The 22,895-nt window shown below is 42.7% G+C and overlaps 1 protein-coding gene across 2 annotated transcripts in view; it reads right to left on the bottom strand.

Moving 5' to 3' along the window:
• Nucleotides 1-11,429: 11,429 nt before the first annotated feature.
• LOC147443465 (uncharacterized) overlaps nucleotides 11,430-22,895 on the bottom strand; it is a 78,204-nt gene continuing 66,738 nt past the window's right edge. The window contains exons 1-4 of one of the 2 annotated variants that reach the window (XM_086529302.1): nucleotides 13,103-20,684; nucleotides 12,020-13,017; nucleotides 11,739-11,930; nucleotides 11,430-11,654 (exon numbers count right to left, since the gene is read on the bottom strand). In XM_086529302.1, the coding sequence (XP_086385428.1) occupies nucleotides 13,012-13,017; nucleotides 13,103-13,414 (318 nt within the window). In that variant the 5' untranslated portion in view covers nucleotides 13,415-20,684 and the 3' untranslated portion in view covers nucleotides 11,430-11,654; nucleotides 11,739-11,930; nucleotides 12,020-13,011. Of the gene's footprint in view, nucleotides 11,655-11,738; nucleotides 11,931-12,019; nucleotides 21,316-22,895 lie in introns of those variants that run through there. The other variant, XM_086529301.1, reaches the window with a different exon arrangement.

Genomic DNA, 22,895 nt, shown 5'->3' with positions numbered 1-22,895 from the left:
TTTTTTGGGCAGAGAGGGCTGAGAACTAATGCTGCATGTACTGCAGCAAAAGAAAACAGCCCTCTCTGCCCAAAGGAAGAGTGCACAAGCAACCGCACTCCACCTACAAGCTCACACTAAAGAGCGAGTGTATGGCAATTAGCAAAATTGTAAGAATGACATAACTTGTTATCATAATTAAAACATGAGTCGAAAACTGTAAAACCATAAACATAACCTGTTTGCCATACCATAACCATAACAATCACACGATTGCTATACCATCATAGCAAAACCATAACCATCACCTAAACCAAAACCATAACCATAACCTTGCACAACCATAACCATAACCTTGCACAACCATTACCATAACCATAACCATCAGATGATTGTCATACCATCATAGAAAAACCATAATCTTAAGTTGATTGTCAAACCTTAACCATAACATTTGTGCCATACCATAAACCATAAACATAAGCACTACAAAACTGTACATGTGCAAACAATCACTGACTGAGAAGACCCTCATGGTAATGACTCCCAATCGACGTCCTCTCCCTCCTCCTGCAGCTGGGTCAAAAGGGCCACAAGTCCATTCTTGTACCCATACTTCTCCTCTTGGCGTATCGAAAGGTGCTTCACGATAACTTCCTCCAAAATTATGGTTTAATCATTAGATAAATCTTCAAATAACATATATATTATCAATAATTTAAAACATACGTATAATACTTACAAACTAATGTCGAGCCTCCACTCCCAAGATATGACGCTCCAACAGACTCCAAACGTGCTCTGGCTGCATCTCTCTGCTGTTGAAATCTATTGGGATTGTCTTGTGTCTCTTATGCAATCCTCGTCCACTCCTCTGCATCCAACCATGCCAGCTTGGGACTGCCATCATTGTACCTGTCTCTGGCCTCTGATCGATGGTGTGACATTGTGGACCTCACCACACTCAAAATCTAGGCATTCGAGACCTGATCGTACCCCTCTACCGGCCTGTACTCTCTCTGAATGGCGTTGACGATGTAATTATTTCTCTCAGCATTGAGGTTTTCCCAAGTCTCCATCACAGATTGACCAAATTGAATCATACACAGCTATCGAATCCTCTGTCTCATTTTCTTTCCGACCCTATCTGCCACAACAGCCCCATCCCTGCTCTTGTACACCTTGCTAGGATCATGCTTATGTGATCCCCAAGGTGTACGTGGTGTGCCCATCGGTGAACTATCTACTAAAGAGAGTGGTGGACGCTCTCTCAGTGGTGTGGATGCATCGGTAGAACTGCTACCATAGCAACCACCACCTTCGGAACGACAACTACGTCATCTTGAGGATGAACCACCCGTCGGTGTAGAGGACACACGAGTCATAGGCGTAGGGGGCACACTAGACTGAGGTGTGGGGCCGCTCAATGTAGGGACCACAATAGTCCCGGGCGTAGGGTCGGACGTAGTAGATCTGGAGGTACCTGCATCCCAAAGGTGATGTGCCATCGCGATCTGCTCTGGTGTGAACTGAGACCAAAACGAACCCATCTGCTCGGGTGACATGCCGACCGGAGTGACTGGAAAACTAAAACTAGGAGAGTATGGCTCATCTTCATTGGCCATGGCTAATCATACACAAACAACACCCACAAAATACGTTAGTTTATGTAAGAAATGCTTTATCAATACAAATAACAAATCAACAAAACTGCTACATAAATGACAACATCTAAAGTGTATTGTAGACTAATATAAAGAGATTTTCAAAAGGTTTCCTAGCAAAAGTCATTAGTTAATCTCTCATCCTCTATGAGATCTGATGCATCAAAGATGTCAATCTGTACTTCTATATCTTCATCATCGAACCCTACTTCTTCGTCGCTCTATGCATCAGCTTCACTATTTGACACCTCATCTCTAGGTTCAGACAATGTGACGCTACATGTGATGGGTAGGGGGCATGTGATTCCCTTCTGGCAAGATTTTCTCATTCAGCAACCTGGCTTTACATGAGCAAGTCAACCCTTTGATCACTTTATATGAACTGTAATTTTTACTTTACCATGCTTAAGATAAATATGTTTACCTAAAAAGCTCTGTGTCTGAGGTGTCAGACCCAGACTGCAAATTAAGCATTGCCAATGTGGTATGGAGAACTGAGATTTTTGCACCAGTGTAGAGCGGCATGCGTGCAAGACTTTGCATCATCTCGCCCTCCTCATCATTGCTATCATGTCGTCAATATGAAACGAATGGCTGAGGTTGTGGTCCATAGTACTGCGTTCAATGGTGTCTCCTTCTATGTTGGAATCCATGTCAAAGAACGTGTCCAACAGCTGCTCCATCTCTACTTCTTAAAATGTCGCTTCAGGTATTAGTTGGGAGAAATCAGTCAATAGCTGCTCAATTGAAAATCTTCATCTTTGGGATGAAGTTGGAGCAATATCTACTTGCAGACTTTGACCTTCAATCTCTAGACCATGAGATTGATAACTTAGGTCTTGTACTTGCTCTATCGAAAAGAGACCGTCATTGTGTATGTGTTGGTTGCAGATTTTTCATTTTCAAAAGATCTGATTCTTTCAATGCGCACAAGGACACATCATCCTATCGTCCATACTTTATCTACCAATGATGCAGCAAATAATTAAAACACTCTAGTTGTTATAACTACACACTACTAAGTACATGACAAGGTTTAACAACCTCACATTCTCTAGCCAGGCCCGATCCCCGCACACCTCGGTCTAGAGGTGCATGGAGATTAGAATGACAGGGTAATAATCTCGCCTTTATTGGTCAATGACTATATATTAAAGTTCTTGAAGTCTGTGTGTACTTTTGAAGTCGGATTGTATTTTTTCAACTATTTTCTACTAGCTCTAACAACCTCACATTCTCTAGCCAGTAGGCCCGATCCCCGCACACCCAACATACACCAGTCATCTTTGAAGTCTGATTGCATTTTTAGAAGTACACGAGTCATCTTTGAAGTCTGATTGCATTTTTAGAAGTACACGAGTCATCTTTGAAGTCCGATTGTATTTTTTCTACTATTAATTTGATGCTAGCTCTAACCTAACATACGTTATGCCTAACCTATGCTCCAACCTAATGTAAAACCTATACCTAACCTAACTTATAACATCTACCTAGCTAACCTATAACCTAACCTAACCGAAGTCTGTTTGTGTTTTTAGAAGTACAGGAATCATCTTCGAAGTATGATTGCATTTTTTCTACTATTAATTTGACGCTAGCTTTAACCTAACCTATAATTGTTATGCCTAACCTATAATCTAACCTAACGTAAAACCTATACCTAACTTATAACATCTACCTAACCTATAACCTAACCTACCTAACCTAATCGAAGTCCGTTTGCATTTTAGAAGTACACCAGTCATATTCGAAGTCCGTTTGTATTTTTTCGACTATTATGTCGTCGATAGCTCTAACCTAACCTATAATCTCACCTAACATATAACCTAAACCTAACCTAACCTAGCCTAACATAAAAACAACACAATGGTGAGGCTTTTAGAAAAACGACAAGTCATACAGCTTGCCCACAATGCATATGCGATGTGGGCAAGCTCTATGGCTTGCCAATTTGGCAAACGGCTCACCATTGTGTTGTTTTTAGAGTTGCAAAGCGATTTTATGGCCTGAAAATCGCTCACAGACATGTAGACAACACAATGGAGAGCCGTTGGCAATATGGAAAGCCATAGACCTTGCCCACAATGCATAAGCCTTGTGGGCAAGCTTTTTGGCTTGCCGTATTGCCAAACGGATCGCTATTGTGTTGTTTTTAGGGGCACGAGGTAATTTTAGTACTTGAAAATCGCTCGCAAACATATAGACAACACCATGGCAAGCCGTTTGGCAATACGGCAAGGCATAAAGCTTGCCCACAATGCATATGTATTGTAAGCAAGATCTATGGGTTGTCGTATTGCCAAACAGCTCACCATGGTGCTATTTTAGGACTTGAAAACAGCTCGCGGACATATGAACAACACAATGGCGATCCGTTGGCAATACGGAAAGCCATAGAGCTTTCCCACAATGCATATGTGTTGTGGGTAAGCTTTATGGCTTGCTGTATTGACGAACGGATCGCCATTTTCTTGTTTTTAATATGCATTGTGGGTAGGCTCTATGGCTTGCCGTATTGTCGAACGTAGCTTAACCTAACTTAACCTAATGTAGCTTTACCTAACCTAACGTATATTAACTTAACCTAACCTAACTTAACGTAGCTTAACATAACTTTACCTAATATAACTTAACCTAATGTAGCTTAACTTAATCTAACCTAACGTATAAGATAACCTAACCTAACCTAACATATAACCTAACGTAACAACGTAGCTTAACTTAACGTAACCTAACCTAACCTAACCTAACATAACAATGTAGCTTAACTTAACGTAACCTAATCTAACTTAACCTAACGTAACCTAACCTAATATAACAATGTAGCTTAACTTAACCTAACCTAATCTAACTTAACTTATAACCTAAACTTAACCTAAAACATAAACCTCATCAAATACATAATTTGAAAAACGACATAATTCAATAAAAATTTTCTTCAAAACAAGATTTTTTCATAAACTTAAACAGCTTTTTGCATAATTTAAAATGAAATTTCACATAACAAATCCTAATTTCTTTTAAACCATTGAAATTTTAAAGCATGAAATTTTATTTTCTTAATATACAAAGTAATTTAAATAAACTTAATATGCATTTAAAGATTTGAGCACTCACATTTGTCCTATTTGAGCAATGAAAGTTGTAAAAGTCTTGGAACTTGCAAAACCACACACACAAACACAAAGTTAAACCCTAAACCCTAAATCTACAAGTAAACATGAAAACAATCTTACCTTAGTGTTATGCGCTAACCCACAAGCAAGATTAGCACCTCCGACGACATGTATCGCAGCAAATATGTGAGACATGGGGAAGAGGAGAGCTTGAGCAAACGCGCAAGAACTAAGAGAAATGCGCAGAGAAAGCCCACGGTTTTGATTTTTGTAGGTGTTGTCGGTACAGCTATCGGTACAACCGTCGGTACAATCATCGAAAGACGAGTCGGTATGCGCATTCGCGCTGCCGTCGAAATATGTGCCGGAAAAGACGTCGAAAATTTGAAAATCAAATTTAAAAAAAAACCTTAGCTCCCTCCATAAATACACACACATATACCGACGCTCGCCAGTGACGCCGGTAATGTGGCGCCGGAATTCAAGTGACCTCTTATAGTGCAGCCTTCCCACTTAAGGTTAGGCTTGAAGCATTACTCTTATGCAGGTCATTGTTCTCCTAGAGAATCGTATATTTGTCCAAACACTTCGATATGCTTTCTCACATCCCCGTCTCCACTAAATGTTTGTGTGAGCTTGGCTATTTGTACTACCTTACTTCTAGGTTCTCTATCAGGCGTGTTACGTATATTCTCAACAATAGATTGACCAATAGCTTGAGCAAATATTGCCCAGTCACCTAAGTGAGCAAGAACCGTGGGTGGAGGTGCTCCAGAGACTACATGTGGAGTAGGTATTGGCATTGGGCTTGGCGCATAGGAAGCCCTTGGGTTCCACGTTTGGTACGGTGTTGCGTCATGTGGTGGCCCAAAGTTCATATGTGTGGTCCTAGGCATAGCAGACGTCGGATGTGACATGTTAATGCTAGCCAGTATAGTCCCATGGAAATAAGAGCTTGGGTGTTTTGGTTGTGGAGCATAGGTTGTTGAAACAATGGGAGGGGTAGGAACTACATGAGTACGAGGACCCATGGGTGTATACGATTGGTACACACTTGTAGATACTGTTGCAGGCATTGAGCTACCATATAGTAGCGGTGCTTTACTAACAAATGAGGTCCATGGCGTGTTTCTTGGCATGCCCATCATTGGGGTAGGCATGGTGTCATCAAGGGAGAGATGAGCTAGACTTGGAAAGGCAATTAAAGATATCACTTGTGGGCTCAGATTGCACTGAGACCCCTGGCGAAACCACATATGGAGGATCCATCGGACTTACCAAGGGAGACTCCATTTGCAATAAGGTTGGTTCTTTAGCCTTCCCTGTATCCAAGAATCTCATGAGACCCATTGAAGGTATGTGGATCCCCTTGTTCTGTCTCTCTAGCTCAATAACCCTATGGATCACCTCACAAACTCTTTGTTGTTGATCCTCCACACTAGTAGCATTCGTTGTGGATTTTAGGACATCTAACCAACCCACATGATTTTTGACGAGGGAGTATAGCCGAGACGAGAGATGAGAGAGGGAGAGAGAGAGAGAGAGCGAAAGGACTCCATATTTGCAAACCCCAAAGTGTGTAGAATACTCACACAAATGATCTATATATAGAGGGGACCCAGGTGCTATATATGGAGCTCGTGCTTTATATAGAGCTCAACACTCCCACTCAAATAAGGGTCCCTAACTGTGGATGAAAAAACCCTTGGGGGCTCAAGAGAAAAACCCACAACTCTATATACACCCACCATTATATTAATAATATCATTGAGTTTACAAATAATGATTATGAGGAGCTACATCACTCCTATTAAGTACAACAATGGCCTTAAAAGGCTCCAGAGAGAGATATCTTTGTGTATGATGCCAACATTTTCTCACCAAAAATGTCTTCATAAACTTCTTTATTCTGCTATAATGTCTTCACCAGAAAATGTCTTGTTAAACTGTAAGTTTTGGTCATACCTGCAAACATCATAAATTCAAGAAATACAATCCAGAAAATCTTAGCAATGTCAATGAAAATAATCACAATCAAAATGTCATAAGAGACGGTTTTCAATGCTGTGGTTTTTATAACATAACAATGGATAGTACATAAATACATGACATGAGATGATGTCCATACAATATTCAAGAAAATGGCCATAACAATGATGACATGAGGATCAGATAACACATATGCATGTATAACAAAACAGGAGTATATGTGCGTACATATGTATATATAACGAGATGGTCTCCATGCGATATTCAAGACAATGGCCACAACAATGATGGCATGACGATTGATAATGTACGCAACAGTATTCATAACAATGACCATAGTAATGATGACATGAGGATGCCAATGTTCAAGATGGTATTTAAAACAATGTCCATAATAATGATGGCATGACGATCACATAGCACATATGTATGTATAAAAAAATAAGAATATATGTGTGCACATAAATACATGACACAAGATGATGTCCGAGCAGGTATTCATAACAATGGTCATAATGATGGCATGCCGATTGATAATGTCCGCGGAAAATCTTCAAGAAAATGGACACAACAATGATGGCATGACGATGACAATTTTCGAGATGATATTCATAAGAATGGCCATCACAATGATGTCACGACAATCAGCACATATGTATGTATAACAAAATAAGAATGTATGTGTGCACATAAATACATGACACAAGATGATTTTTGAGAAGATATTCTTAGCAATCACCATAGTAATGATGGCATGACGATGATGATGTCCAAGACGATATTCATAACAATGGCCACAACAATTATGGCATGACGATGACGATGTCCGAGACGATGTTCATAACAATGGCCATAACAATGATGGAATGACGATTGATAATGTCAACGACAATATTCATAACAATGACCATAGTAATGATGAAATGAGGATGATGATGTCTGAGATGATATTTAAGACAATGGCCATAACAATGATGGCATGACGATGACGATTTCCGAGATGATATTCATAAGTGATTTCCATAACAATAAGTTTTCAGGTGGCATGATGACGCATTCAACTCTATAGAATGATCATCAAGGCACAAAATCAAGTGAATTATAGTCTCCATCAAGAATTTTAGTCATAATTCATTGTAAATTATACGAATTTATTTCTATGAGTGATAGAGCATCAAACTCCCCAATATTGGTCATGTCACTACATGAGCATCATATATTGAAGTTAAAATATTCAACACAATGTCTAGTAGACCATCATACCAAGCACTAATGCTCAAATCCTGGGAGCATCTTAGATTGAAGTTAAAATATTAAACACATCGTCTAGGAAATCATCATATCACTACAACAGGTCGCGCGAATACCGGTGCGTGTACCGACGGGATTGAGTTTATTTTTAAAATGAACTAAGTCAGTATACGCGTTGGTATCCGCCTCGGAATCAACACGCTTATATACGCATCGGTATATTAAGCGTCGGTATAAACGCTTGTATACGCATTGGAGAGGGGGAATGGGGAGCACGCCCAGCGCACCAACACGGAATGCCTCCTATAGCCTAGAGCACACAGTGCACCCCAATCCACTTTGCGAGCACCTTCGACTCGCTCTTTTCACCAGACCACGCACGCACACGCGCTCACATAGACGCACACGAACTCACATAACCCGCACACCTCAATGCACCAGCTTTGCGATCTCCCACACGCTCAAAACACACCACTCTCTCTCTCTCTCTCTCTTCTCTCTCTCTCTCTCTCTCTCTCTCTCTCTCTCTCTCTACAACACTCCGTCGGGGCGACACACACCTGCCAATAAGCCCGCACGCACACACACGAGAGCAAAAGAGAAGGAGGGAAGGGGGGCTAGACGATGCACAAAACTCACTGCAATGGGGGCCTTCTTTCATTCATTGACATCAAACACTGTACAACCATCATCGCTGCAACCGGGGCATACTAAAGATCAAAGCGGCGAGCCCCGCTCAAGCCCGGCCTAAAGGTTTCCATGGCCACTGCTCTTCGTGAGCTCTCCATGGCTCCAAACGAACAAGCAACTCAAAAGCCCTCAAAAGAACCGTCGAGGGAGTTTTCTTCTCCCTCCCTCCTTCTCTTCTCCTTTCTTCTTCCAAAGCCTCAAAACTCCAGCAGCCCTCATTGGCTTCTTCTCTACAAAGCTCGTGCCCTTCCAAGCCTTTTCGCAGACCATGCTTCTCTACCCCGGCTTCGATCATCGAACACACGCAAAAGCACCCCTTTCTCTCTCTTTCTCCCCCCAAAAGAAAAGCCCTTACCTTCGAAAAAGAAACCTGCTCCTCCTCCTTCTTCCCTTTTCTCTTTTTTTCACTCAGCTCCAAAAGCCAAGGCCCACACAAAACCTCGAACCCGCTGCCCTTCTTTCTCTCCCCTTTTTCAAGGCCAAAGAGAAAAAGTTAACATGCTTTTTTAGGAAATAAAGCTGGGCGCTACTGCTCCTTGGGTTTTCCCTCGACCTTTCCTCTTTCTTTTAGCCTTTGAGTTTCCTTCGTTTTCTTTTTTTCAACTCCAACCAAGGTAAACTTTGCTTCTTTTATTTATTACAACCAAGAAGGTTCATGTGTTTGTTTCCCACATGGTCGGTGCTTCCGTATGCAAGAATTCTCCAAATAAGATTTTTCCAGCCACGTCGTATGGGAACTTCGTCGATTAATTTCCAATTCTAGCTTTCGCCCACCACCCGATGTCACGCTAGCCTCGGACAACACGTCCAAAAAAGGGAAAAAAATTGAGTTTACTCCTATCACAATATCCTACTGCCAAGCCCACAAAGCCCGGATGGAAGTTTGCGTCGCCAACTTGCTTCAACACAATCACCATTGCTTCTCGACTCTTCCAGGCTGGCAATCCGAGGCAACCCAAAATGGAAAAAATCATCTGTGGCCTTTCACTACCCACGGCTCCCAACTTCATCTCGCTGTATTTGACCGACCGAGTATCCGATTGACGTGTAGTCGACTCGTGCTGACTCCACATAGCGCACACTATTAGCGAGAACCTTGGCGAGGCCCAAAATATGCAAGACGACACATCCTCCAATGCGGTCAAGTGGGCTCAGACTCGGCCCCCGAAAAATCTTCAAACGGACATAACTTTCTATCCATAGCTCTGATTCGCAATTCGAGAAGACATGCATGCTCCGTAACTCGAGCTTTACACATATATGCACTGACATCAGTCTGGGCCACCTGTCCCCAGCTACCTTGTCCATCGAGGATCTGCTACACACTCCAGCTTTAAACCGCAATATCTTGCACACCGGGGCTCCGTTTGAGGAGCCGTCTTAACGAGCTTCTAGAGAATCTTGAACACCACATTTTGGGGCACATTGCACTCATGCCGAACACTTTGACCTGCCGTCCCAATCAGCCCACTTCGAAGGACCCCTGGCCTAAAAAAACACTTTAAGCATGCATTTTCGTTGCCACTGTCCTGCTAAGGTCTCCAACACTGGCTTTAGCCCTCTACCATGCACGTGTTAGCACCCTTTGCACTGCATAACACACTTTATAGCACGGACCGACTTTTGTTGCACCAATGTCGGTATAAGCATTGAAATACGCGTCCAAATAAGCTATTATATATGCGTCGATAGTACCCTCTGGATTGACGATTATATACGCGTCAGTATGTTCGTGTAAATACGCGCTGGAAATTATAGGTCGTTTTCGACGCGTATACCGGCGCCTATACAAACGCATATAGCAGCGCCTATACCGACGCCAAAACCTGCAAATTTTTTTTGGGCAAAGAGGGTTGGCTATTGCTGCTACATATACTGCAGCAACAGAAACCAACCCTCTCTGCCCAAAGGAAGAGTGCAAAAGCAACCGCACTCCACCTTTTCAATTTTTGGATAGAGAGAAGTACTGAATGCTGCCGCATGTGCTACAGCAGCAAAAAGCAGCACTCTCTATCCAAAGGAGAAGTGCAAAAGCAATTGCACTCCACTTATGTGCAGAGAGAGTTAGTTGCTACTGCTACATATACTGAAGCAACATAAACCAACTCTCACTAGTCAAAAGAGGAGTGCAAAAGCTACGACACTCCACCACTCTATTTCTCGCTAAAGAGCAAATTCAAGAACTGTTGATCAAGTATTTATTCAACATTACAAACCATAAGCATAACCATAACCATAACCATAACCTTAACCATAAGCATAACCATAACCATAAGCACAACCAAATCTTTGTCAACCCTACACAATAAGCATAACCAAGTTTTTGTCAACCATAAGTATAAAACAATAAGCATAACCAAGTCTTTGTCAACCATAAGCATTAAACAATAAGCATAACCAAATCTTTGTCAACCATAAGCATAAAACAATAAGCACAACCAAATCTTTGTTAACCATAAGCATAAAACAATAACCATAACCATAAGCATAAGCATAAGCATAACCAAATCTTTGTCAATCCTAAACAATAAACATAACAAAACTGAATTACACCAACAATTGGAGAAGTCCGCCTACAACAAGTCATACCATAACTTCATTTACCAATCCAAAACCATATCATAAATTGATTAAAAACACTTGAGCAAGAAGAATTTTCATGACTTCATTACATAACTCAATCCATATATAATCACAACATAAATCCATCTATCTGCTAACCGACCATGAACAGATAACAAAAAGTAAAAACATGTAACTATAAGTGTAAATGTCGGTATATATACAATCATGAATATACACAAAACTAGCTACCAATAGAAATCTATGAACTCTGTCTCTCAAGGCAAGGCCTTTCAGTCGACGGTCTCTCCCTCCTCCGCTAGCTGTGTCAAAAGAGCTACAAGCCCATGCTTGTAGCCATACTTCTCCTCTCGACGTGTAGGAGGACGCCTCATTGCAAGTTCTTGCAAAACCAAACACTTAACAATAAATAAATATGAAAATAACACATACATTTAGTTAATCAAAGCGTTTTTATGATACTTACAAACTCGCGGCGAAGCGTGTCGTATCCTCCACTCCCAAGGTGTGATGATCCAATAGAATCTAAATGTGCACTGGCCCGACTTTCTTGGACGAAGGTTGCTCTAACCGCACTATCGAAGGTCAACCTTCATTCGTCTATCCGCTGCACTCTAAAGTGTCTCCCATGCGACCACAAAGCTCCGTATTTGTGATACTACAAGCACATAAATCATATAGTTTAGGGTTTACTAAAGCAATGTAGACCATATGGCTTTTTTAAAAAGAAGTTGTAGAAATACTTACATGCCAGTCGAAACCCCTTGACATCTCCTCTTCTTCTTCAGTAATCAACACTCCTTTTTGCTTTGCCTCCGAAATTGTTGCATCTAACCATCGACCAGTAGGAAAGTCTGGCAGCTTCTGAAGATCGTCAGGATAAGGTAGGTTTCTAGTGGCACGATTGCGCTTGAACTGCAAACGTTCTGTAATACATCATTGCTTTTTCTCTTCGTAATTCTCTAACCACTTTTACATTGCCTCTGAGTTGAGTAGACAAAATCTCATAACCTTTTCTCGCATTATGAGATCCATCTTTCTCACAACGCCTTGTCCTTGCGGCTCGTCCCCTGTAACCTTGGCGTTGGTCTCATTAGTCCACAATCGGGGCATCTCTGGATCAATTAAACCCAAGAACTGACTGATGAAAACTAGAGACTCTTGCACAAGCCATCCTTTAGCCATGCTACCCTCAAGACGAGCTCTTTGAAGAACGAACCCCTTTAAAGTAGGAGTCTGGAAAGAAGATATGGTCTTCTTCACTTGTTGCTCTTCAGCACGACTGAAAACCCATGGACCTTTTGGAATAGCATACGCTCCATTGGACTTTAGTCGCCACATCTCTAGCATTCGACCCACAGCCTGTAGGTCATCTCTCTGAGCTTTGCTCTCCCTTTTTCCTGTAATGGTCTTCCATATGATCTCTCCCACATTCTTAAAAATGTGCATTGGGTCGAGCAGATGATTAATAAGCAAATCACTCCAGTATGACAATTCATGAAAAATAGACAATCTCTTGATGTCGGGTGGGTTAAAATCTCCACTTTTTAGCCACATGTTCTTCCAGTCACTCGCCTTTAGTGGATGCATGTCGTGTTTACATATGTTTGGTCCACGTACCTCATGTCCTTCAGGCAAAAATTGACCATGCTCTTCGTAGACTGTCTTGCCTAGGTAATCAGAGCAGCAAAATCCAAGTCAAGGACCACATTTTGGACATGCATGATTCCCAAAGTAACTCAAGCCTGTAAACAGTAAAGAAAGAAATTAGCAGGGCACAATTAGCGATGATGCAAATTTGTATATAAGTTAAGGTTTCATGATACTAACCTGACACTCACCAAAACCTGGCCAATCGTGCATGGTCCACATAAGAATGCCTTGCACATGGGCATGTCGCCGTCCAATCGGTTGGGACATGTCAACCACATCAATCCCTGACAACAATATTTGAAGCTCTTCTATAAGTGGTGCCAGATAGACGTCCATGTTCTTTGCTTTGTACTTTCCTGGGACAATGAGTGACAATAATAGATGCCCTTTCCTGATATCCAGCCATGGAGGAAGATTATAAATCACCAAGCAAATAGGCCATGTGCTCCATGATGAACTGCGTAATCCAAATGGGTTTACTCCATCCATTGCTAACCCAAAATGGAGTGAACGAGGCTCCTCCGCAAATGTAGGCCATTGTTCTTCTATGTGCTTTCATGCACGAGAGTCAGCAGGCACGCGCATCACATCATCCGTGGATCTAGTGTTGGTATGCCACGTCATCAAAGATGTTATAGACTTGCTCCTGAAATGCTCTTTATTCTTTGAATGATAGGAAAGTGTCTCAGAACCTTTGCAGGGACAAATTTTCCTTGTGTGTCCTCTCTATATCTGTTTGATCCACACTTGGGACACTGTACTAGATCTGAGTACTCATTTTGAAAGAGTATACAATCCTTAGGTCATGCATGGATTTTATGATAATCCATGCCCAAGCTGGTAAGAATCTTCTTGGCAGCAGGTCGGGAGGGAGACATGTGATTGCCTTCCGACAAAATTTGCTCGTTTAGCAACTTGTCAATACATCACCACATCAAAAGCCACGATTATTGGTTTGAATTTTGTGTCCATACTAAGCATACAGTACATTTATCTGAAAAGCTCTGTGACACTCGTGTCAGACCTGAAGGGGATCGGGGAGCACCACAGATGGAGAGTGAGAGAGAGAGAAGGAGACACACACACGATGTGGGTGGGGAGACTCAAAGAGTGAGCAGCCCCCTATACACTTATGCTATGTATAAGGTATACAAGTCAGTGGGCGCTCAGACTCTGGGCGGCCGGGCAAGGCACAGACGCCTATACCCCAACAACCTCCCACTTAAAGGAGACTGTGCCTTTAAGCAAGAGAACCTAGTCTAAGACTACAAAAGACGAGAGAAAACCGCTCTCAACCGATGCCCAATGGCTGGTTGTGATCGTGTGCATCCGGTTGTCCTGCTCCCGTGTAAGTCCATACACCACCAGACGTACCGCACACATACTGCAAGTATGTACGCAATACCTATCTCCCTCGTGCACTATGCCATCATCAGTCAACAAATGACTAACAACCCCAACTACAAATGCTCCCACGGTAGCTGCGATATCCGGTCTCAAGATCAGCATCTCATACATGAGACCACCGAATGCCGATGCAATGCTAGTGGGCCATGCTAGCTCTACGGAGCATGCATCAACATATATATCCCTGGAAATAGGCATCTCTGACTGACAAGGCGTGTCAGCCACATGCATCTCCTAACTGTCCGCAAAAGACGCATCAACCTGTCGTGCAACCTCAGAGCAAACTAGCTGCTCTAGGTGTCTGCTGGAAGACATATCCTGCACAACTATATCCCCATGCTCACTGTCGAGCATAGAAAGGAATGATTGCATAATCACTGACGTCTCAGCCTCCTCTGCAATCATCCACTGCAAACATGACCACTCAATCTGCTGTGACTTACTAGAGCTCTCATGCTCTAACTCCGTATGCATAGACTCTTGCACAACGTCCTCCTATCGTGACTCACTAGAGCAAGACTGCTCTACCTGTCTATCCGGCATAGAAGTATCTCTCACAACTGACTCTCTGCTTTGCTCAGTCACTAGCAAAGCATGCATGTCTGACTCTGTCACCTCTCTGTGTGACTGCTCAAGTCGTGTCCCAACTGTGTGCACAACGAGCTCACTACTCTGCACTCCATGCAAAGCACCCTGCAACTCATGAGCAAAAGAGACTGCCCGGGTCTCTCGCTCTCTGCATGGCTGTAACAAGATTGAGACTCGACCATCTCGCAACAGTACTACGTGCAATGGGTACCATGTGCCAACTCTAGCACCTCTCGCAATCACTAGCGAACCCAAATGCAACGCAAAAGATTGCTCAAGCAACAATACCCGACATCCACTATCCCGTGACTGTCTGACTGAGATCAAATCCCGTCTCATATCTGGCACATAACGCACATGACATAGGGTAAATCTCATACCACTGGGCAAGGACAAACATACGTCTCCTGCACCCTCAATGTCATACACAACACCATCAGCCATGTGCACACAACCAAGTCTCCCACTAGAAAACGTGCTAAACCACTAACGATGCGACGTGACATGGAAAGTAGCATCTGAATCTAGTCAACAATGTGAAGATAATGTGCAATCCGATATGCAATTCGTAGACATAAGATCGTCTGAAGACAAGCTAGATGTAAATGTGACATCGCCGTCACAAGCATACTCAGTAACCACCGTACTGATCTCACTAGCATCTGTCATGCCCAAATCTGCATCACGCATCTGTCGCCTCCGTTGTCTCAAACGCCTGAAACATCGATGCCTAATGTGCCCTCTATGTCCACAATGCCAACATGTCAAGTCTCTATGCTGTCGAGACTTGCGTGTGGGACCAATCTCTCCCATGGACATAGAAGTGGGACTAGACTCCCTTGTACACATGGATGTCACGTACATAGCATGTAAACTCTGCCATAAAGCATGAGTTGTAGTCTCCCTCGAGACCTGCCAGTAAACAGACTCAACCAAATGCAAACAAATCGTACACATGGCTAACTCATCAAGATCCTACCAATCATCATCATGCATAGAATTGGGCTTCGCCGATAAACCATGCAAGGGTTTATCTTGCCCCAAATCCGCCAATGCAACAAGCATATGTTCCTTCCAAGCAACAAAATCTACACCATCAAATTGTGTCAGACCATAATGCTGGAAGTCAAATGAAAAATCAGCCATAATGCTCGCAAAAGAGCAACCAACAATGAGTAGCAAATGTCAACCAAATCAGCCCTAAACTGGCTCGAATCGCATCAACAAAAGTCTGCAAATATGGATGTAAAATATGGCTACAAATCAGTCCCAAAACAGCCCCAAAATTCAGCTCTTAAACAACTACATAAACAAGTCACAACTGTGTCCCAGATCAGCCTACAACTGAGCCATACATGGACACCTGCAAAGAGGAAACAATGGCTGAAAATTCAGCGCCCAAATAAGTCCTCAAACCTGCTTGTAACTTGTAAACCTGTAGCTAAAACCTGCTGAAAAACCTCAAGCCATTAGTGCTCGAATCCGGCTACCTACCTCGTAGCCACACAAGCATACATCACAATACTCACTCCTGTGAGTGTGCCAAGATAACTGTACGCCTGTCAAACCCGTGAGCTAATCACCAAGCCCACAATGTGCGGTATCGATACATACACACGCACAAATCTCCCACCTACAGAGAACACCGCACACAGATGCTGAGTGCAACCCGCAATCTCTACCTAGATCACATAAATGATACGCATAAAACTCCTGGAAAAATTTCGCCAGAGTTTCGTCAGTAAAACGGCCACAAAACCAGTAACCAAACTGACTGCACGCTCAAAGCCATGAGCAACCAAAGCACATCAAACCGCACTCCAAATGCATGCACCAATCTCCACACTTTGCATACATCATTGCAAACACCTGCAAATCTAGTACACAAATATCTCTCTACCTGTGACTGCCATAAAACATGCTCGAGGCATACATTGCCGAGCTCAAAATGCAATCACATTAGTCTCCCTGAGCATCAAACCACATAAGGCATACATCGTATCCTCCCACCTGTGAGAAAACTTGCAGCAAATATCACTCTCACATCTGAGAGCAAACCATGTGTGGAATCCTCGACACACAATAAACAACTGCTGCTGCAGAAAATTCAGCGTTCAGAATTTTAAAATTCTGATATAACGAGCGCGTCCGGAGCGTGCCAAAACCCCAAGGTAGACTCTTGGATCACATGTATCCGAGTCCGGGTGTGAAAGCTATGCCAAAAACCTCCGTTTCGGCCCAAAAACGCAGCATAAACTGCCAAACGAGGGTTGAAAAATGCAGCTCCTCAACCGTAGCTCGAATGAGGTTTTTGATGGCTCGAATGGCTTCGAAAGGGGAGTAAAACGTCTTCGAAAGGGGGGTAAAACGTCAAGACACCTCGTGAAAACGCTCTCGAAAAGCTGAATTTGCCGATGTCGAAGTCGAAACCCTGTTTGCACTCTTAAAAGTGCGCGCGCGCGGACGCGATTTTGGGAATGAAACTGGCTCTCCGCTGTCGTCGTGACTGTGCACACACGCGCTCCCTCTGCACCTACGCTCTGATACCAATTGAAGGGGATCGGGGAGCACCACAGACGGAGAGTGAGAGAGAGAGAAGGAGACACACACACGATGTGGGTGGGGAGACTCAAAGAGTGAGCAGCCCCCTATACACTTATGCTATGTATAAGGTATACAAGTCAGTGGGCGACCAGACTCTGGGCGGCCGGGCAAGGCACAGGCGCCTATACCCCAACAAGACCATCCATTAATAGACTGTAGATTAAGCAGTGCCAAAGATGTACGAAGAACTGAAATGTTTGCACAATTGTAAAGCGGCGTTCATGCAAGTCTCTGCATCATCTCACCTTTTGGATCAACATCACTCTCATGTCGTCGATGTGGACGTGATGACTGAGATCGACATTGTTTTCTTGGATGGTTTCTCCACCTTGGTTTTCAATAACCGAATCCATGTCAAAAAACGCATCCAACATTTGATCCATCTCAGCTTCGTGGAATGTGACATTCTCTGTTGGTGGGGTAGATTCCATTGGTGGTGGTTCGTTTGACATTCGTCTTCTCTGTGATGAAGTTGGAACAATATCTATTTGTGGGGATTGATCGACTGCATCCTGACCATGAGATCGAAAACGCAAATCTTGTAGTTGCTCTGCAGGGAAGAGACCGTTGTTGCGTATGTGTTGTTCACATATCTTTCGTTTTTGAAAGATCTGGTGCTTGCATCGCACACAAAGACACGCCATCCTATCGTCCATAATTGATTTGTGTCTGTCGTACAATAAATTAACAGTAAGGAGCATAGATTCTCTTTAACCTTGTATATATAAATAGTGTAAACTACCTCAGATTCTCTAGTCATGCCCGATCTCCGCACACCTCATTCTAGAGGTGCACGGAGATCAGGACCACCGCGTAAATCATGTCCTTATTGGTCAAATTAAAGCCTATATTTGTGGGTGCAACATACGTACACACACACACACACGTGCTCTTCAGAAAATCCATGTAAACGGTCTCAAGATGGATTGTCTTATCTTCGGATCCATCTTCTTCGTCTCCACAATGTAAACTACCTCACATTCTCTAGTCATGCCCGATCTCCGCACACCTCGGTCTAGAGGTGCATAGAGATCAGGACCACTCGGTAAATCATGTCTTTATTGGTCAAATTAAAGCCTATATTTGTGGGTGCAACATACGTACACACACACACGTGCTCTTCAGACAATCCATGTAAACGGTCTCAAGATGTATTGTCTTATCTTCGGATCCATCTTCTTTATCTCCACAGTGTAAACTACCTCACATTGTCTAGTCATACCCGATCTCCGCACACCTCGGTCTAGAGGTGCACGGAGATCAGGACCATCGGATAAATCATGTTTTTATTGGTCAAATTAAAGCCTATATTTGTGGGTGCAATATACATACACACACACACACGTGCTCTTCAGACAATCCATGTAAACGGTCTCAAGAGTTCTCGTTTTATCTTCGGATCCGGATTTGACCTACGACTTGTGTATTTGGCGTTTTTTCTGTCCGTTTGACCTACGGCTTGCCATACGCGCTCTTGATATTGCCTAAAGACTACGGATGGTTTCGGTAACCGTAGAATCAGTTTCCGAAGTCCGTTTGTGTTTTTTCATAGAAAAACGTAATCGGATCTGACCTACGGCTTGTGTATTTGACGTTTCTTCTGTCCGTTTGACCTACAGCTTGCCATACACGCTCTTGACATTGCTTTAAGACTACCTAATGGACTACGGAGTGACATAGCACATGAAAGTGGTGTCTCACCACTTGATGACCACTTGAAATTAGTGAGCAACTACTTCAAAGTGGGTAGTGACCACTTGAACGCTGATTCTGGTCACTTGCATGCGGTGTCTGGCCACTTGAAAGCGGGAGCTTGCTGCTTGATTACAGTGACCAGGTTTAAGCTATCACTTGAAAGTGGTATCTCACCACTTGATGACCACTTGAGAATGGTGAGAAACTAGTTCAAAGTGGGCAGTTACCACTTGAATGCGGATTCAAGTCATTGGAATGCGGTGTTCGGCCACTTGAAAGTGGTGTCTCACCACTTGCATGGAGTGATGACTAACGTAGTACTTTGCACATGAAAGTGGTGTCTCACCACTTGATGACCACTTGAGAGTGGTGAGAAACTAGTTCAAAGTGGGGAGTCACCACTGTAACGCGTTTTCTTGTCACTTGAATGCGGTGTCTAACCACTTGAAAGCGGGAACTTTCCGCTTGATTGCAGTGATAAGGTTTTAGTTACTACTTGAAAGTGGTTTCACACCACTTGGGAGTGGTGCCTCACCACTTGCATGGAGTGATGGACTTACGTAGTGACTTAGCACATGAAAGTGACTTCTCACCACTTGAATGCGGTCAGACACTACGTGAAAGTGGTTTTTATACTTGTAAGTGTTGTGTCTACCGCTTCATTGTGGTGTGACAGCACTTGTAAGTGTTTACTAACAAAATGTGTTCAAACTCCACTAATATGGTTTTGGTTACCATCATAAGGTGGTGGGCACCATTCGTGCAGCAGCAGTAAAAAGTCTATGTCACTACTATAATTGCTGCACCATGACTAAAAGCTACTACATCACTTGGAAAAAGTGAGTTGCACCACAAAAAACGTTTGCACCTGTAGCACCCCTACGAGTTTGTAAAACACGTCTGTTAGCATTGGGTAAACAAGACTTTTTAGTGGGTGAACACTTTGTAGGGTTTACGGTGAAGCGTTGGTGCATTTCTAGTAAAAACTGTTTCTTAAACATTAAAACCTGCTGCAAAACATTGTAAACTGGTTCAAAGACACTAAAAAGTGGTGTGGAAACACAAGTAAAAGTGCTTCAAAAACATTTAGAACTATTGATCAAATTTTAGAAGTGGTTCAGATTCAGCTAGAGACCAGTATAGTAATGTTTCACCACTTTTTAATGTTGCAGCACCACTAGAAAGTGGTCCAAAATACCAAAACAAGCTGTAGCACTAATAAAAAGAAGTATAGAAACATAATGTTATGGCAGTAATGAATTGTAGCACCAATAAAAAGTGGTATAGAAACATAATGTTGTAGCAGGAATATGAGTTGTAGCACCAATAAAAAGTGCTAAAAAAATATATCAATTACCTGAGGCTCCTCAAGAAGGTGGATTGGATGCTTTACATATGAACATCTAGCTAGTCTCTTACTGCAAACATCTTTCTTGTTGGGGGACACCCTCGTCTCATCCATCCAAAATTGAAAGACTATGTCTTTAACAGTTTGAGTGATGTGAGACACGCAGATGCAGGGAACGAACCATCGGATTCACTTGACACTATTAAGTGATGTTTGGCTGAATATAAGTTTCTTTTGTGGATCCCCATTATTTTGGCAGCTTGCGGTATGCTCGTGTTAGTGTTTTGCTCCTTGCTTCCACCATTCACCAACATCATCATTGCTGATTTCTTCACAAAAAATGCGTCTGAAGATCTTGGGACCTTCACATGATTCAAAGTGTTGCGGATGTTTCTCAGCATAATTGCTTCCAACTCTTTGGATTTACTCTGTATAGTAAGGAAGCAAGGATGTTGAAGAAGTTCATCAAATATTTCCTTTCTACCACTTGCATCCATTCCCACGGTTAAGGTATCAAAGTGTTGCACCATAGATTGACATATCCTTCGTTTCTTTCTTTCATCCATCTCCCCTGTATTGCTTTCCGTCACAAAGCTGACCGTTGCCTGACGTTGCTTTCGTTTCTGAGCAGCCCAATATTCCCTCATTAAGTTTATGCGCTGAAGTTGAGCTTCTCTACTCAATGACGATGAGCTGATAGACCGTTCTTCACTGTGCTCCATTGTTGTAGTACTTTCAAAGGATTGCTCTACAAGAAATACAATACAAATCATAACTACATGCTATACTTTTAATTAATACATGGCACTTCTTGCACTAATTAGCAAGATACTAACAAAGCTTAATAAGTGTTTACATACCTCAAGAAGCATCAAGTAGAAGAGGAACCTATAGAGATAGAGTTCGTGAGAGAGAGAGAAAGAGTGCTAAGAGAGAGAGAGAGAGAGAGAGAGAGAGATGAGAGCGAGCTCAGACACAAGAGGAGCCATGCTTAGAGAGAGAGAGAGAGAAAGAGAGAGAGAGAGAGAGAGAGAGAGAGAGAGAGGGGGGGGGGGCTGAGCGATACAAAAATCTCAGCAAGAGCTCTGTGAGAGAGAGACAGAGAGGAGCTAGATAGAGCTCCAAGAGAGATCTCAGAGACAAAGAAAGCTCAGACAGGTTGAAGCGGGAAAGAAGCGGCCCAACGTTCAGCAGTAAATTACATTTAGTCTCATTAATTGTGGTACGTTACGTTAGGAGACTTAATTGACGTACCTTAGGAGAGTGATATTCTTTTTGAGATTTGAAGCACTTTTAAAACTCCCACCTTTAAGCGCAAAAAAGAAATGTCCTTGACATTACTTTCCAGGCCACCTATACATGCTTTCACCCTTACGTCCTTGGTTGTGATGCGCTTTGTGGGTCGAGCTTCTGCCCATCTGGTCATATACTCCACCCCCATAATGATGTACTCCTTTCCTGATTGAGTGCAAGGTAGTGGCCCTATTGCATCTATTCCCCATTTTTCAAAAGGCCCGTAGGTTTTTATTGGGTGCTGATTTTCATGAGCAAGACGCCTTGGTCTGGATTTTTGGCAAACCTCGCATGTGCGGCACCAGTGTTGTACATCTTGATGGAGGCTAGGCCATATAAACCGTGCTTGTAAGATCTTCCTGGTAGTGATCTCTTGTGCAAAGTGGCCACCACACACACCTTCATGACAGCTAAACAAAATATCCTTGATCTCTTGGGATGAGGGAACTCTCCTCATGACAACATCTCTCCCCTTACAAAAGAAGTCCTCACTTACCAAACTATATCTGGTAGCCTTTTTTGCCAGCCACCTACGTTCACTTTTACTCATACCAAAGGGCGCTTCACAATGCTCAAGAAAGTAAAGTAAATCATGCAGCTCCTCCTTTCCCTGGTATAAAGGACTTTTCACAAGGACAACGCCTACCATGAGAGTTTGTAGTTCTTCAGCTGCTAAGGCATCTGCTTCTCGATTTTGATCTCAAGGTACAAAGTGAACGCGAACTTCTTTAAAACCCTTCAACAAGGCCTTTGCTTCCCTAATCTTAATAGACAATTTGTCATTTTTACAGGCCCATACGCCAACCATTTTCTTAACAATCAACATGGAGTCACCAGAAATGTTTAGCTTTGTGATGCCTTGAGAAAGAAAACATTGTAACCCTAAAACAAGGGCATGGTACTCTGCCTCATTATTAGAATGAACCTGTTCTAGGTGAAACCCTTTTGCAAAAATCCTCTCCTTTTCTGGACCTAGTATCACTATACCTGCTGATGCCTTGTCTTTTGTTCTCTTGTAAGCTCCATCAAAATATA

The sequence above is a fragment of the Adiantum capillus-veneris genome, chromosome 14 (assembly GCF_014529385.1).
Source record: "Adiantum capillus-veneris isolate H3 chromosome 14, ASM1452938v2, whole genome shotgun sequence".
In the NCBI taxonomy this organism is placed as follows: Eukaryota; Viridiplantae; Streptophyta; class Polypodiopsida; order Polypodiales; family Pteridaceae; genus Adiantum; species Adiantum capillus-veneris.
This window is presented reverse-complemented; position numbering and strand designations above follow the sequence as displayed.